Consider the following 14,265-nt stretch of genomic DNA (forward strand, 5'->3'; position numbering starts at 1 on the left):
GGCACCAATCACGGAGCCGCTCACTTCGAGGCACGTTTTGAAATTCCGCGGGGCTCAACGGCTCCGAGGGTAGCGACGTGCAGCTGGATAGTTAGCGTTCCCGGTGGTAGCTGCGCTCGGGCCGCGCTGAGGAGCTCGGGGGTCTCGTCTCCCGGCTGACCGGGTAGGGCGTCTGCCATGAGGAGGAGGTACGGCCGCGGGGGAGTGCGGGGTCCAAGAGCCCTCCGACGTCGGGGCGTCCGGGCTCACGACAGCCCTCGCCCAGAGAGGCCGGGACACCGCGCGACGCCGGGTGGACAAGGGTCGCGGCGGGCGTGGCGGGGTTGGGGACGCGGGTCTCGGCGGACGCAGCGCGGGCGGGGACGCCCATCCCGTGCAGCTTGTTGGGTCGAGGCGCCCAAGTCCGGTTTTCTCTGGGCGCGGCTTCTCGCTTCGCTGAAGAAAGCGTGAAAATCAAGTCTCTCGTCTCCCTTTGCTGCTGGCCGGGGGTGCTACCGTGTTGCAAAGAGCTGGGTGGAGGGCCTCCTTGCCGGGTGGGAGTCTCCGATGCGGGGACTCCAGTCGTGTGGACCCCGGGCGCGCCCGTTTTCTCATTTCTAAAATACGAATATCAGCGCTAGGCCTTGTATGTTGAGGCTGTACAAATGTTGCTAAAACTAGTGGATGAAGAGTTGGGCGACTTGATTCCCCCAAAGCTTAGCTTAGTAAGATTCTTGATTCCATGATATTATTAATTTCTTCAGACAAGGGCTTGTTGTGGAACCCAGGCTGGCTCCAAACTCACAGTCCCTCAAAGTGCCGAAATTCACAGGCAGGCATCCCCATGCCTGGTCCTTGATTAGTAATTTTGATCAGCTTTTTCGAAATAATCGCACCGGAGAATGGGTACAAATCATTAGTGCCATTGCAAAAACAAACTCAGTACTGTGTAAGGTTGTGGTGGACTGCAAATAATCTTACCTGAAGGACATTTTGTTTAAACTGCTGTGGGTTAAAAGTAATGACACATTCTAAAGTCTAGTAAAATTCCTATGTGGTATTTAAAGGCCTCTTACTCAAGAGTCCATTGTGGGTTGTTCAATTGTTCTTAAAAGCCAGAGAAGGAAGGGAAGTTATTCTGGGACTCTGGTTCCAAACTGGGAGAGGTGATTATGCTTTAAAATAGCAAATGGAATTACTACCTCAAAATTTGGCTTTTGAAACTGGGTGTGGTGGCGGATGCCTGTAATCCCAGCAAAGGAAGGCTTGAGGTAGGAGGATCATTGCAAATTGGAGACCAGCCTGGGCTACAAAGCTCAAGGCCAGCCGGAACTGCATAGGAACACCCTGTCTCAAAAAGACAAAAACAAACGAAACTTGTCTTTTGAGTACACCTGAATTTCATGTATTTGTATATATAAAGGATATGAGAAATAGGACTCAGAAACAGCAGTTGTCAGCCTGGCCACTCTGGGGAACTGGTTATGGTTTCCAGACAGGCTGTGCAGGGACTGAGAAGCTCCTCTGGAGGCTGTGGGGGTGAAAATGGAGCAGTGTGGTCAGTGCAGGCTGCCCCTAGGTAGGAAACCACTAGAGGATGTTTTTCAGCCTAGAGACTGGAAAAAGTGGCTGTTTTCACATTTGTGTCCTTGGGTAGTATTCTCGTTTGCATTCTCAGTTATTCAGTGATGTGCTCTTTTAAAAACCTCAGATATGCTCCCTAAAGGGACTTAGGTGAAAGCATTTAGCAAGGCAGTATATAACTGGACTGTGATAATTGTTCATTATGAGTACTCTGAATTATTATCATAAGATCGTATAATTTTTTGTCTCTCTCTCCTTTCCTTTTACTTTCCTCTTTTCCTTTCCTCTTCTCTTCAGGAGATTGAGCCAAGAACCTCATACTGAGCTGTTTCCCAGCCCTTTTTTATTTTAAATTTTTGAGACAAAGTCTTGCTAAATTGCTCAAGTTATCCTTGAATTCCTCTTGCCTAAGCCCACTGAGTAGCTGAAATTTACCGTTGTGCCCCACCTGTCCAGTTTATATAACTTTTTTTTTTGGTGACAGTCTCACTATGTATTTCAAACTAGACACAAACTTGGTAGAATATTGTCTCAGCTGCCAAGTGCTGGGATTATAGGAGTGTGCCACTATGCCCAGCTATGCAGTGTTTTTAAGTTGTCATTTTATTCTTTTTTTTTTGTCTTTTTTTCCTTTTTATTGGTACCGGGGATCGAACTCACAACTGCCTGCTTGCAAGGCAGGCGCTTATGCCACTGAGCTAAATCCCCAGCCCCCTGTCATTTTATTCTTTCAAAAATAATTTTCATTTGTTTGATTGTTTTGAGATAGCGTCTCACTTCGTAGCCCAGGTTGGCCTTAAACTCAGTATGTGACCCAGGTTGGTCCCAAACTCAAAGCAGTCTTCCTACCTCAGACTCCTAAGTGCTGGAAGGGCTGACCACCACACTCGGCTATTTTTATAATTTTGACAACAGGTCCTGCTAAGACACTCAGACTTGGATCAAACTTGCAATTCTCCTGCCTCAGCCCTCCACAGTGCTGGGAATACAGATGTGCACCACCATCCCTGGCTGCCAGTTTTTAAATAGTTACCCTTTTATTTTAGTTATCGTTTCTGTTACTAGTTTTAAGAAAAGAGCACACGTAAAGTAATCAATTGCCAGCTGTTTTATGGGAGCTTTGCACTTTTTAAAAATGAGACTGGCCTCATTACTTTGTAATGCAGCCTGGCCTTGAATTCAAGGTGATGATCCTGCCTCAACCTGTTGAATGCTAGGATTACAGGCTAGTGCCACCATGCCCAGCATCACCAGCAAACTCTTGTCTTGGGAGTTATTCTATGGATGTTTTATCTTTTTTTGTTTTTTTAACAAAAGCGGGTTTTTTTGTTTTGTTTTGGTTTGTTTTTTTTGTCTTTTTGAGACAGGGTCTCGCTATGCAGTTCAAGCTGGCCTTGAGCTCACTTTGTAGCCCAGGCTGTTCTCGAACTCAAAACGATCCTCCTGCCTCAGCCTCCCGAGTGTTGGGATTACAGGCAGGAGCCACCACACCTGGCTCAGCAAAAGCGTTTTAATTCTGTGTTATATTGACATTGGTAGAATTATTGGGAAGGTCTAGAGGCTGAATATTATCCGGAAGGCATTTCTGTAATGAAATGTGACACTGAATTTTGCTTTACTAGTCTGGCATTTGAGAGGAAAGAAAAAGGGAGTGGATAAAGGTGAATTAAGCTTAATGCTTGTTTTCATTTTTTAAAATGTCAGCCATAAGTCCACTGAGAGCTGGTATATTTAGTTCCTAAACGTGCTGTATTGCTTTCAGTCCTGAGGCAGTGATTAATATCATAGATGAAAATTTGTGCTTTTTAGTGAGGTGCTGGCAGAGGAGTCCATAGTGTGTCTCCAGAAAGCTCTTAATCACCTTCGAGAAATATGGGAAACAATCGGGATTCCGGAGGACCAGCGCTTACAGAGAACCCAGGTTGTAAAGAAACACATCGAGGTGAGTTGAGCAGTTCTGGTCTCTGCAGCGGGGCGGGGTAGGAGTGTTGGTATCTCTCTTGAGATAGCGAGCCAAAGTGACAGTTGATCACCCACACTGGGACATCATATGATGCTCTTGTTTATTTTGTTTTGTTTGGTGTATAGGGAATTGAACAGATGATCTTGCGCTTGCCAAGTAGGCGCTGTGCTGCTAAGCTATATTCCTGGCCTTCTTGTTTTTGCTTAAGTCCTTGAAGTTTTGAATTATGAGGGTTTTAGTGTTGATGTTATTCTGTAAATGTTAAAGTTGTATAAATTTATGGGATACATAGCTACCATTCCAGTCATCAGTTAGAAGTAGATCATAGATTACTACATTGATTTTTATTGATAATGTAATGTTTTTAGGATTACTAGGATGTTTGTTTGTTTGTTTATTTTGCAGGGGGTCTGAAACAGGGTCTGGCTGTGTAGTTCAGGCCGGCCTTAAATTCAAGTGTGTAACATAGGCTGGCCTTGAACACATGGCAGTTCTTCTGCCTCAGCTTCCTGAGTGCTGAGATGACTGGCATGTGACACTACACCCAGTTTAGGATGTTGTTTTGAAAGCTACACATACCACCCTGTAGCTAACCTAAAGCGAGCTTTCCAACCATTTACACATCATGTAGCAATGCCTTGATATCTAGAATAGTCAGATTCAAAGAGATAGAAGGCAGAGTAGTGGTTGTCATTTTTTCCCCCAAGCTGATGGCCCAAACCTGTGGATTGTTTTCTGTCCTGTAGGATCTCCTGGATATGATGATTGCTGAAGAGGAGAGCTTGAAGGAAAGGCTTATCAAAAGCATATCCAACTGCCAAAAAGAGCTGAGCACCCTGTGCAATGAGTTGCATGTCGAGCCCTTTCAGGTGCGGCTTACAGACCTGGGGGATCTGGCTGTCGGGGTGAGACTTAGGCGAAAGCATTGGCTTGAAAGTGCCAGGAGAAAGCACTGGCTTCAGAGGGCGCATGGAAAGCTTCCTGAGAGCGGGTGTTAGACATGAGAAATGGGAATGGAATGCCCCCTTAATCCTGACAAAGTAATTTTCTCTGTTCTTACTGGGTGTCAAAGTCAGGGCTTTGTACTTAGCTAGGCAAGTGCTGTGCCACAGAACTACATCTCTGGCCTGTAACAAAATAATTTTCATGTACATAGAGAGTTGCCCCACTCAAGGGTAAAACAGCAGATAGGTGATGAAAACCAAGTTGCGTCTTGCATTATTAATTATTTAAAAAATGAATTCTTAAGAAAAGATGGCTCTGCTCTTTGAAAGAAAATGAAAAGTGGGTACCTAGGAAACAAAAAAGTACCTAGTGATACAAGGCAAGGCAAAGTTCCCCCAAAGCCAACTTTTATACCCAGAAGCTGCATGCCTTGAAGCAACTAAAATAGCTACTTTACAAGACATGTCTCACAAGCTGTCAAGAAAACACTGCCCAATTCAGAGAAGGCCAGGATTGCTATGTAGTGCAAGTTAATAGTGCTCCAATACCTAGAGTAGACTTTTTTTTTTTTTTTTTTTTTTTTTTTTGGAGACAGGGTCTCACTGTGTAGTGCAGGCTGGTCTGGAATTCACAGTGACCCTCCTGTCTCAGCCACCTGAGTGCTGGGATTACAGGCGTTTGCCACCATGCCCAGTTAGTGCAATTTAAAGAGACAAAAAGTAGAATGGCTGAGAATAGGGAAAATTGGAGACTTACTATTAAATAGAGTTTATTTTATAAAATGAAATGAGTCCTGGGGAAGGATGGGGGTGCTTGCACAACATTAGCTACAGATGTTTCTCAGCTTACTGGGTTAGATCCCGGTGCCCACTGTAAATACACAAGAATGTATGTGCCTCACATCATCCTATCCTAGGCTTCGCTTTCCTTGCGTTGAGAAACAGCCTTAGTATGGGTACTTGAAGTACAGATGGCACTGAATGTTTATTGCTTTCTCACCACTATAATCAGTAAATGGAGCCGTTGTTGAGCTGGGGACCACCTGTATTTAAACACCACTTTACTATATACCTACAAACAATTAGGGTGATAAAGCTAATCATGTTATTTTACCACAATTAAAAAACAAAGCTAGAACAAGTGCCTGGTATTGTTCATCTTTTCCTAGTGGGAACTGTGTGCTGTTGGGTTAGTTGTAAAGTTAGCATCTGTCATCCTAGCTCCCTCACAGTTCTTTATCCTCCAAAGGAATCACTTGGAACTTTGTAACAGTAGTGTGTCATCTTACACAGGAAGAAGGAGAAACAACCATCCTGCAACTAGAAAAAGATTTGCGCACTCAGGTGGAATTGATGCGAAAACAGAAAAAGGAGAGAAAACAGGAACTGAAGCTACTTCAAGAACAAGATCGAGAACTCTGTGAGATTCTTTGCATGCCCCAATATGAAATAGACAGCACCAGTGTTCCCAGCGTAGAAGACTTAAACCAGTTCAGACAACACTTGGCAACTCTGAGGGAAAAAAAGGTACGCCACCTGCATTCGTACTTCCTCAGAGTCCATTGACCTTCTCTAGGTATACTGTAATAGCTTTGTTTTTTTTTTAATAGGCATCTAGGCGTGAGGAGTTTCTCAACTTGAAGAGACAGATCATACTATGTATGGAAGAATTGGATCACACTCCAGACACAAGCTTTGAAAGAGATGTGGTGTGTGAAGATGAAGATGCCTTTTGTTTGTCTTTGGAGAATATTACAACACTACAGAAGCTGCTACGGCAGGTAATGCCTTTTCAGATTACAGCCTGAGAGATCTCAATAGAATGCAGTATTTTGAAAAACAGACAGAGTTTTTCTTTAGTCTTTAATACAGAGCCAGTGCAAGTGAAGAGAGAGAGGAAGCACACCTATAATCCCAGAACTCAGGAGGCTGAGACAAGTTGGAGACCAGCCTGGGCTACAATAGTGAGTTTGAGGCCAAGCTGAACTACACAGGAGACCCTATCTCAAGAAACCAAAAAACATAAAGAGCTTGAGGAAGGATTAAGATAATAATACATGACAGCCTTTTTGTCATAGTGAACCCCTGGTCTTTAACCCAGTGTTTCATGGATGCCAGCTGGGTGCTCTGCCACTGAGCTGAATGCCTAACCCAACTTTTTTTCTCTGGTACCAGGAATTGAACTCAAGACCTCGAACCTGCCAGGCAGGCTCTGTGCCACTGAGCTATACCTCTGGGGCCAACTGCTTTTTTTAAAGTAAACTTATATGTACATAAGAAAATTAAGTTTGTTTTTTTTGTTTTGTTTTGGTTTTTTTTTTTTTTTTTTGTCTTTTTCCTTTTTATCGGTACCGGGGATCGAACTCATGACTGCCTGCTTGCAAGGCTGGCGCTTACGCCACTGAGCTAAATCCCCAGCCCCTAGAAAATTAAGTTTTATATTTTATTTTATTTCTATTTAATTTTTTATCGATACCGGGGATCGAATTCATGACCACACACTTGCAAGTTTTATATTTTAAAGGACATTGAAATTTTAGATGAAGTAACATTAGCCATTTGAATTAGCTTAGTGGGTTTTTTTCTTTTTTCTTTTTGAGACAGGACCTCAGTATGCAGTTCAGGCTGGGCTTGAACTTATTTTGTAGCCCAGGCTGGCCTCAAACTCACAGGGATCCTCTGCCTCCACCTTCCAAGTGCCAGGATTATAGGTGAGCACATTACGCTCAGCCAGCTTAGTGTTTAATTGGAATAGTACTTCAATTCAAAATTCAAATCCCGTTCCTGAGGTCTGAAATCTGTAATGACAGCCTTGCAGTTTATGTTCAGAAGGCATGAAAGATGCCTCTTGGAAATCTCCTGAAAATGCTGCCTGTCTGTTAGATCTGGATGGTTCTTGCTGGGAGGCCAGAGGGCCATCCTGTTCTGTGCTTCCATTTTGCTATAACTGTTGCCTTTCCTTCCACAGCTGGAAATGAGAAAATCACAAAATGAAGCACTGTGTGAGAGGCTGCGTGCTCAGATCCAAGAGCTCTGGGACAGGCTACAAATACCTGAAGAAGAGAGGGAAGTTGTGGCCATGAGTCAGCCTGGGTCAAACCCCAAAGTGAGGAGAGCGGTAAGAAACCCTCTGGATGGGTCGGGGGTTTACTCAGTGGCACAGGCACCTGCCTGGCGAGTGCGAGGTTGTGAGTGCAATCCCAGTATCAAGAACAACAAAGGACACCCTCTGGGTGCTGGGTCAGCAGTGTTGTACGAGTGTTTCCAGGTCCAATCCCATGTGTTTACCAGCTTTTACCATGGGCCTGCCTGTTGCCAAGGGCAGGCATCAGCGGCCACATGTGGTGGGACCTGAAATCCCAGCACTCTGTCTGAGAGGCTGAGGCCGGGAGGATTGCAAGCTCAAATCCAGCCGGGGCAACTTAGCCACCTAGTCCAACTGTGTCAAAAAGAGAGAAGGGTTGGGGAAGTAGCTCCGTGGACAGGCCCCGAGTTCAAGTCCTAGTACCACCAAAAAGAAAAGAAGAAAAGCACTGAAGTGAAGCATGGTTGGCTCATGCCTGTAATCTTGGCTGTTCAGGAGGCTACGGGAGGGGCATCACAAGTTTAAGCCCAGCCTGGGCCCCTTAGTGTCTTTGAGAGACTGTCTCAAAATTAAAATGCTGCGCATGGTGGTGCACACCTGTAATCCCGGCACTTGAGGATCACTACGAGTTTGAGGCTGGCCTTACCTGAACTATGCACAGAGTGAGACTCTGTCTCAACTGCCGCCCCCGCCAAAAATTAAAAAGAGGCCTGGGGATGTAGCTCCACACAAAGGTCCTAGGTTCAGTCCCCGATACTACCAAAAAAAAAACAAAAGTAATAATCACCTGTAAATGTCTTTTTCTTTTAGCTACAGTTAGAAGTAGAGCGGCTGGAAGAACTGAAAATGCAAAACATGAAGAAAGTAATTGAGGCAATTCGAGTAGAGCTGGCTCAGTTTTGGGACCTGTGTTTTTATAGCCAGGAGCAGAGACAAGCTTTTGCTCCCTACTATGCTGGTTAGTACAGAAGTCTAGTCTTCATGTGGTCTGCTCTTGCGTGCTTTCCCAAGCCCAAGGACTCAATGGAAGTTCTGCATTTGCTCTCATGAATAGATTCAGCCATTGATGACACTGCCTCAACCCTTAACAATATTATCTCAGTTACCGTCAGGAGATGAGAACACTAAGGCAAATCAATGTTTAGTCCAGAGCCTTATACGAGAAAGTGTGTGATCTTACGATTGAGTCCAGAGGAGTCCACTGGAATTCTAGCCTGGCCTGAACATAAAGATAAAGATGTCCTGGGTTAGGGATTTAGCTCAGCAGCATAAGCGCCTGCCTGGCAAGCGAGAGGTCATGAATTCAATCCCTGGTACCAAAAAATAAAGAAAAAGCTGTCCTGACTAAAATCACTGAATGTTTTTAGACATGTCCCATGATCCGACTCTGTTGGCTGGGCAAAGCTAAAAGGAAAGACATGACAGAAACCTAAGACAAGCAAGAGATGGCACAGATCTTGGAGAACATTTTTTAAATCTAAGCCCTGAGTACCCCTGGGCTTATCTTGACATGCCTGGCTTTTATTTTCATTAGCCACAATGCATAAAGATTCCTGTCTCATTTTATTATAAGGAAGAACATTTTAGGAGGGTATAGTCTTACTAAATTGGAACACTAAATACTAGAGGATGTTTTCTAGAGCTTATGGTCCCATATGTTACAGAGGACTACACCGAAAGCCTGCTGCAGCTGCACGATGCTGAGATTGTACAGTTAAAAAACTACTATCAAGTTCACAAGGAGCTCTTTGAAGGTGTCCGGAAGTGGCAAGAGAACTGGAGGCTCTTCTTAGAATTTGAGGTATGGGGGCTGGGGGTTTAGCCCAGCAGCAAAAGTGCCTGCCTTGCAAGCAGGCAGTCGTGAGTTCGATCCCCAGTACGGATAAAAAGCAAAGAAAAAAAGACAAAAAAAAAAAATAATAATTTGAGGTATTTCCCTAATGTTTATCTGTTCCTCTATGGTAAAAAGAAATGTCAAGAAACGTGCTCCTGTGTGGAGCTGGAGTTGTTCTGTTTGTTCTTTACCAGGCACCTGCTGTCCTGTCTTTGTCATTCAAGCCTGAATTCCTGCTAACGCTCTGTACTTAAGCCTACGCGCCGGTATGTGAGAGAACAGCTGTTACTGCTGGGTGCGTGGAGAGGCAGGCAGGCCCAGGACCCTGGCTGCTTCAGTGTGGGGCAACTCCACTGTAAAGGGGGCCCTCCCGGGGCCATGGGGCTAGTGGAGCTTGGACACAATGCAGCCCCATTCTGTGTGGTGGACAGACAGACAAGGAAGGCACTGCCCCAAAGGGTTCTTCCCAGCATCTCTTCACAGTGCTCCACTGGGAGGTCCCAGGCTCAATGTGGCTGTGTTAGGAGGAAGGCCAGAGGAGCGGACGTCAGGGCAGGCCGCGCCTTCTCTATCATCTCCGCTTTTGCTCTTCTAGAAAACTGCCTGGTTATTAGGTGCATTTGTGTACTCGCAAGTCCTTTTCTGCTGGTTGACACTGACAGCGTTTTAGAGCCCAGGCATAGGTTAGATTGAGACAGGTGAGGCACCGAGGGCCCGAAGTTTTAAGACCTCATTCTCTGGTTCATGCTGGAAGAGGATTTTCTAAATTTATTGTTTTCTTTTGTTTTTTGTTTTTTGAGACAGGGACTCACTGTGTAGCCTTGTACTCGGCTTACTCCTGCTCAGCTTCCCGAGTGGTGGGATTTACCAGTGTATGCCACAGTGCCCAGCTGGAAGGGAATTTTTTTTTTTTTTGTCTTTTTCTTTTTTATCGGTACCGGGGATTGAACTCACGACTGCCTGCTTGCAAGGCAGTGCTTATGCCGCTGAGCTAAATCCCCAGCCCCATGGAAGGGAATTTTAATTAATTCCATCTCACTGGCAGGAAGCTAGGGCTCCAGGGAGGAGAGGATGGATGAGCTCCTCTAGCTGTTTCAGAGCGGCCAGCCCTCGAGGTGTTCCTTATGTGTGGTTAAAAGCAAAGAGGAAGACATGTGAGCAAAGAGCTAGAGCTGTGCTCTTGCCTTTTAAATAAATCAGATTTTACTGGTACATTTTAGATTCTCAGTGGTACACAGAGGATTTCTACCTGTGCATGACCTAACTTATTTTTTTCCCCACTTCCCTGCACTCCCTTTATTCCCTCCTTCTCTCCCAAATTTTGTTGTCATATTTTCATTTTCTCACTTTTTTACTTTTCTCTCCTTCCTCCCACCCTTGTTCCCCTCTCCATTTGAACATTTTCTTTTTCACAATACCTGTTAAATATTTTGGTCCTTTATTTACACATTTTGGTTTCTCACACCAAAGAAACAGTGGGACATTTATACGTGTGTGTCTGGCTTATTTCACTTAGGAGTATCACCTCAGTGCATCCATTTACCTAGTAATGTCTCAAGTTTATCCTTCTTTACGGCAGAGTAATGCTCCATTGTCTAAAAAATCCACATCATTGTAAACATGGTATGCACATATCAATGTGGTTATGATGCTTTTAATTATTGGGTGGGAGGGTACCAAGGATCGAATTCACTACCTCGCACTTGCCACACAGGCGCTTATGCCGCTGAGCTGAATCCCCGGCCCTGATGCTTTTAATTCTTACAGGAAAATACTCAGAAGGGGTCAAGTTGGCTCAAATGGGACCTCTCGTCCCAGTTTTTTGAGAAATCTCCATCCTGATTTCAACAGTGGAGAAGGGTTCCTTTTTTTCCCACAGCCCCACCAGCATTTGTTATTGATTGATTTCTTGGAAAAATAGCCATTCTTTCCACGGTGAGGTGGAATCTCAGCATTGTTTTAATTTGTCTCTCAGGTGACCAGTGATGTTGAATATTTTTTCATATATTTATTTGCTGTTTGTAGTTCTTCATCTGTGAATTGTATATTGGATGCCCATGTTTGGATTGGGTCTTAAAATTTTGGGGAAGTGTCTGATTTTTTTTTTTTTTCTTTAAATGTTCTTGCTAGTAATTTTTTGTCTGAGGAACAGCTGGCAAACATTTTTTCCTGTATTCTGGGAGTTCTCTTCACACTGTTGGTGATTTCTCCTGCTATGCAAAAGCTTTTTAATACGATGAGATTCCAGTTGCTGATGTTTTGTGACAGTTCCTGTGATAGGAGTTTTGTTCATAAAGTCTTCGCCTACACCAATGTCTTCAACAGTTTCACTTCTTTTCTCTTCCTGCAGATGTCATGTTTCTGTTTTAATTTTTAGACCTGTGATCTATTTTGATTTTAGCCTAGTACATGGTGAAAGATGTGGTAATTACTCTAGTAGAGATTACTCTAGTCTGTAGAAGGCCAGTTTTTCCAGCACCATTTATTAAAGAGGCTACCTTACTTCAGTGGATGTGTTTGGACTAAAGCAACAATCTTATTGATGTGCCTGCATTTAAGAAAAATATAAATGAATTCCTGTGTTTTTAAAAAAAAAAAATGGAGCTGGGGATTTAGCTCAGCGTCATAAGCACCTGCCTTGCAAGCAGGCAGTCATGAGTTCGATCCCCGGTACCGCAATTAAAAAAAAAAAAAATGCCTGTGCTTGTTTATAAGGTTGTAGTGAATTAAGTATTCTGGAATAGAAAATAGATTTTTTTTTTTTAACATGTTTAGCTTCCAAATTGCCAAGGATAGTTCTATCTGTTCCTATTTTCAGATAGTGGACTTTTCTTTTTTTTTTTTGTCTTTTTCGTTTTTATCGGTACCAGGGATCGAACTCACGACTGCCTGCTTGTAAGGCAGGCGCTTATGCCACTGAGCTAAATCCCCAGCCCCTAGATAGTGGACTTTTAAGATGACAGGTTATATACTCATTACTGAGTATAATTATAAAAGATTACAAAACATACAGTTAACATGGTGGCACGCTCCTATAATCCTCAAGAGGCTAAGGCAGGAGGATCATTGTGAGTTTGAGACCAGCCTGGGCTATAAAGTGAGCCCAAGACCCAGCCTGAACTGTATAGCGAGACCCTGTCCAAAATGACCAAAAAAGAAAGAAAGAAAGAAAACGTAGAATTAAAAAAAATGAGATGCTGTATGTACAAACATATGTATTTGCAGGCCTGGGGGTCCAAACCCAGGGCCTTCCTTGTACATGTTTGTTTGTTTTGTCTCTTTTGAGACAGGTTTTTGTTGTGCAGTTCAGGCTGGCCTTGAACTCACTTTGTAGCCCAGGCTGGCCTGGAAATCGCAGTGATTCTCCTGTCTCAGCCGCAAGTTCCGGGGTCACAGGTGTGCGCCCCCACACCTGGCTGCCTTGCACATGTCAGGAAGAGCTCTACCACTGCGCTGCACCGTTAGCTTTCACTTTACATTGTTTATTTTGTGAGGACTTGGGGAAACCCTATTTACAACCCTCCGGACCATGCATTCCAGCTGTGTCCTATGACAGTGTGCCATTAGTAAGCAGGCAAGTAGAGGCAAGCCCTCTAAGTGTACACCAGTGTCCTTCCTCCACATACCTTGTGTCCATTTGTGCTCTAACATCATCTGACACAAACGGGGAAGAGAGCCAGTGACACAGTTTGTGCCACTGACTCTGTGCTAGTCTTCTTGTGCGCTTGTGTGTGTTTTTTGAGACAGGGTCTTGCTGTTAGTGTAGGCTGCCCCTGAACACACTATGTATCCCAGACTGGCCTCGAACTTGCAACAATCCTTCTGCCTCAGCCTTCCGAGCGCTAGCATTACAGGCGTGAGCCACCACGCCCAGCTGGTGCTCTTACTTGGACGAAGAGGAGATGCTAGTTTTCCTGCACCCCAGAGATTGCTCTTGTGCTTGCCTGGGAGTGCCCATTCCTCTTTGCTCAGAGTGAATAGGAATGTAAAACTTTTAATCATTTTAAAAATATTATCATGAGAACAAGAATTCTTAGCAGAAGTAATTAGTCTGATTATCCTGGTCAGGAATAAATGAAATGTATTTTTCAGAGAAAGGCATCAGATCCAAGTCGATTTACAAACCGGGGAGGAAATCTTCTAAAAGAAGAAAAGCAACGAGCAAAACTCCAGAAAACGCTCCCTAAGGTAATACTTTTGCCAAGAGGTTTTTGATGCTTACCTCCAAGATACCTTTAGTTTTTGTGGTCCCAGCGATTGACACTGGACTTCACACTGGGCATGAGACAGGGTCTCAGTAAATCATGGGGCTAGACTCGAACCTGGACTCCTGCTAGGACTGTAGCATGTACCACCATACCTGGTATATCTCACTTTCTGTATATCCTTTGCTAGATATTATTCTGCCCCCAAGCTGTCTTCCAAAAATATTAACAATATTGTTGGGCTTTCTGTGTAAGCAACTGATTAGCAAGGTGTGTAAGTTTTTAGTGCTGTATCTGGTGGCATAAAAGAGACAGAAATGTCTTTTCTCACAATCGTGGAAGCTAGAAGTCTGAGAGCAAGTCGTGCCTGACAGTTGGGTTCCTCAGGAGTTCTGTCTGCAAGCTGTGACCAGCTTGCAGGGGGCCGCCTTCCCTTCCCTGTGTCTTCAATGGCCTTCCCTGTCCTAATCACCCGTCATAGTGGTGAGGGCCTGCCCTGCTGACCTGCTTTGATCTGTTACCTTTGTAGAGGCTCTCTCCAAATACAGTTACTTTTGAAGACACTGGGGGTTAGGCTGTTAATACAAATTTTGAGCTAATAATTCAGCATATAATACAACTTCGTTTTTTTCTCATCTTTTCACAGTAAGTGGTAGATTTTAGGTTGAAAC

General features: G+C 44.2%; 1 protein-coding gene across 4 annotated transcripts in view; it reads left to right on the forward strand.

Moving 5' to 3' along the window:
• The window catches only part of Prc1 (protein regulator of cytokinesis 1), a 20,423-nt gene continuing 6,158 nt past the window's right edge, over nucleotides 1-14,265 (forward strand). For all 4 annotated transcript variants that reach the window (XM_003475487.5, XM_063250052.1, XM_005006273.4 and 1 more), the window contains exons 1-9: nucleotides 1-188; nucleotides 3,373-3,505; nucleotides 4,273-4,395; nucleotides 5,764-5,997; nucleotides 6,081-6,251; nucleotides 7,439-7,588; nucleotides 8,366-8,513; nucleotides 9,220-9,356; nucleotides 13,482-13,577. In XM_003475487.5, coding sequence (XP_003475535.1) covers nucleotides 178-188; nucleotides 3,373-3,505; nucleotides 4,273-4,395; nucleotides 5,764-5,997; nucleotides 6,081-6,251; nucleotides 7,439-7,588; nucleotides 8,366-8,513; nucleotides 9,220-9,356; nucleotides 13,482-13,577 — 1,203 coding nt within the window. In that variant the 5' untranslated portion in view covers nucleotides 1-177. The remainder of the gene's footprint in view (nucleotides 189-3,372; nucleotides 3,506-4,272; nucleotides 4,396-5,763; nucleotides 5,998-6,080; nucleotides 6,252-7,438; nucleotides 7,589-8,365; nucleotides 8,514-9,219; nucleotides 9,357-13,481; nucleotides 13,578-14,265) is intronic.

This window comes from Cavia porcellus, unplaced genomic scaffold (assembly GCF_034190915.1).
Source record: "Cavia porcellus strain 051 isolate PalLab524CR breed Dunkin Hartley unplaced genomic scaffold, mCavPor4.1 scaffold_6, whole genome shotgun sequence".
In the NCBI taxonomy this organism is placed as follows: Eukaryota; Metazoa; Chordata; class Mammalia; order Rodentia; family Caviidae; genus Cavia; species Cavia porcellus.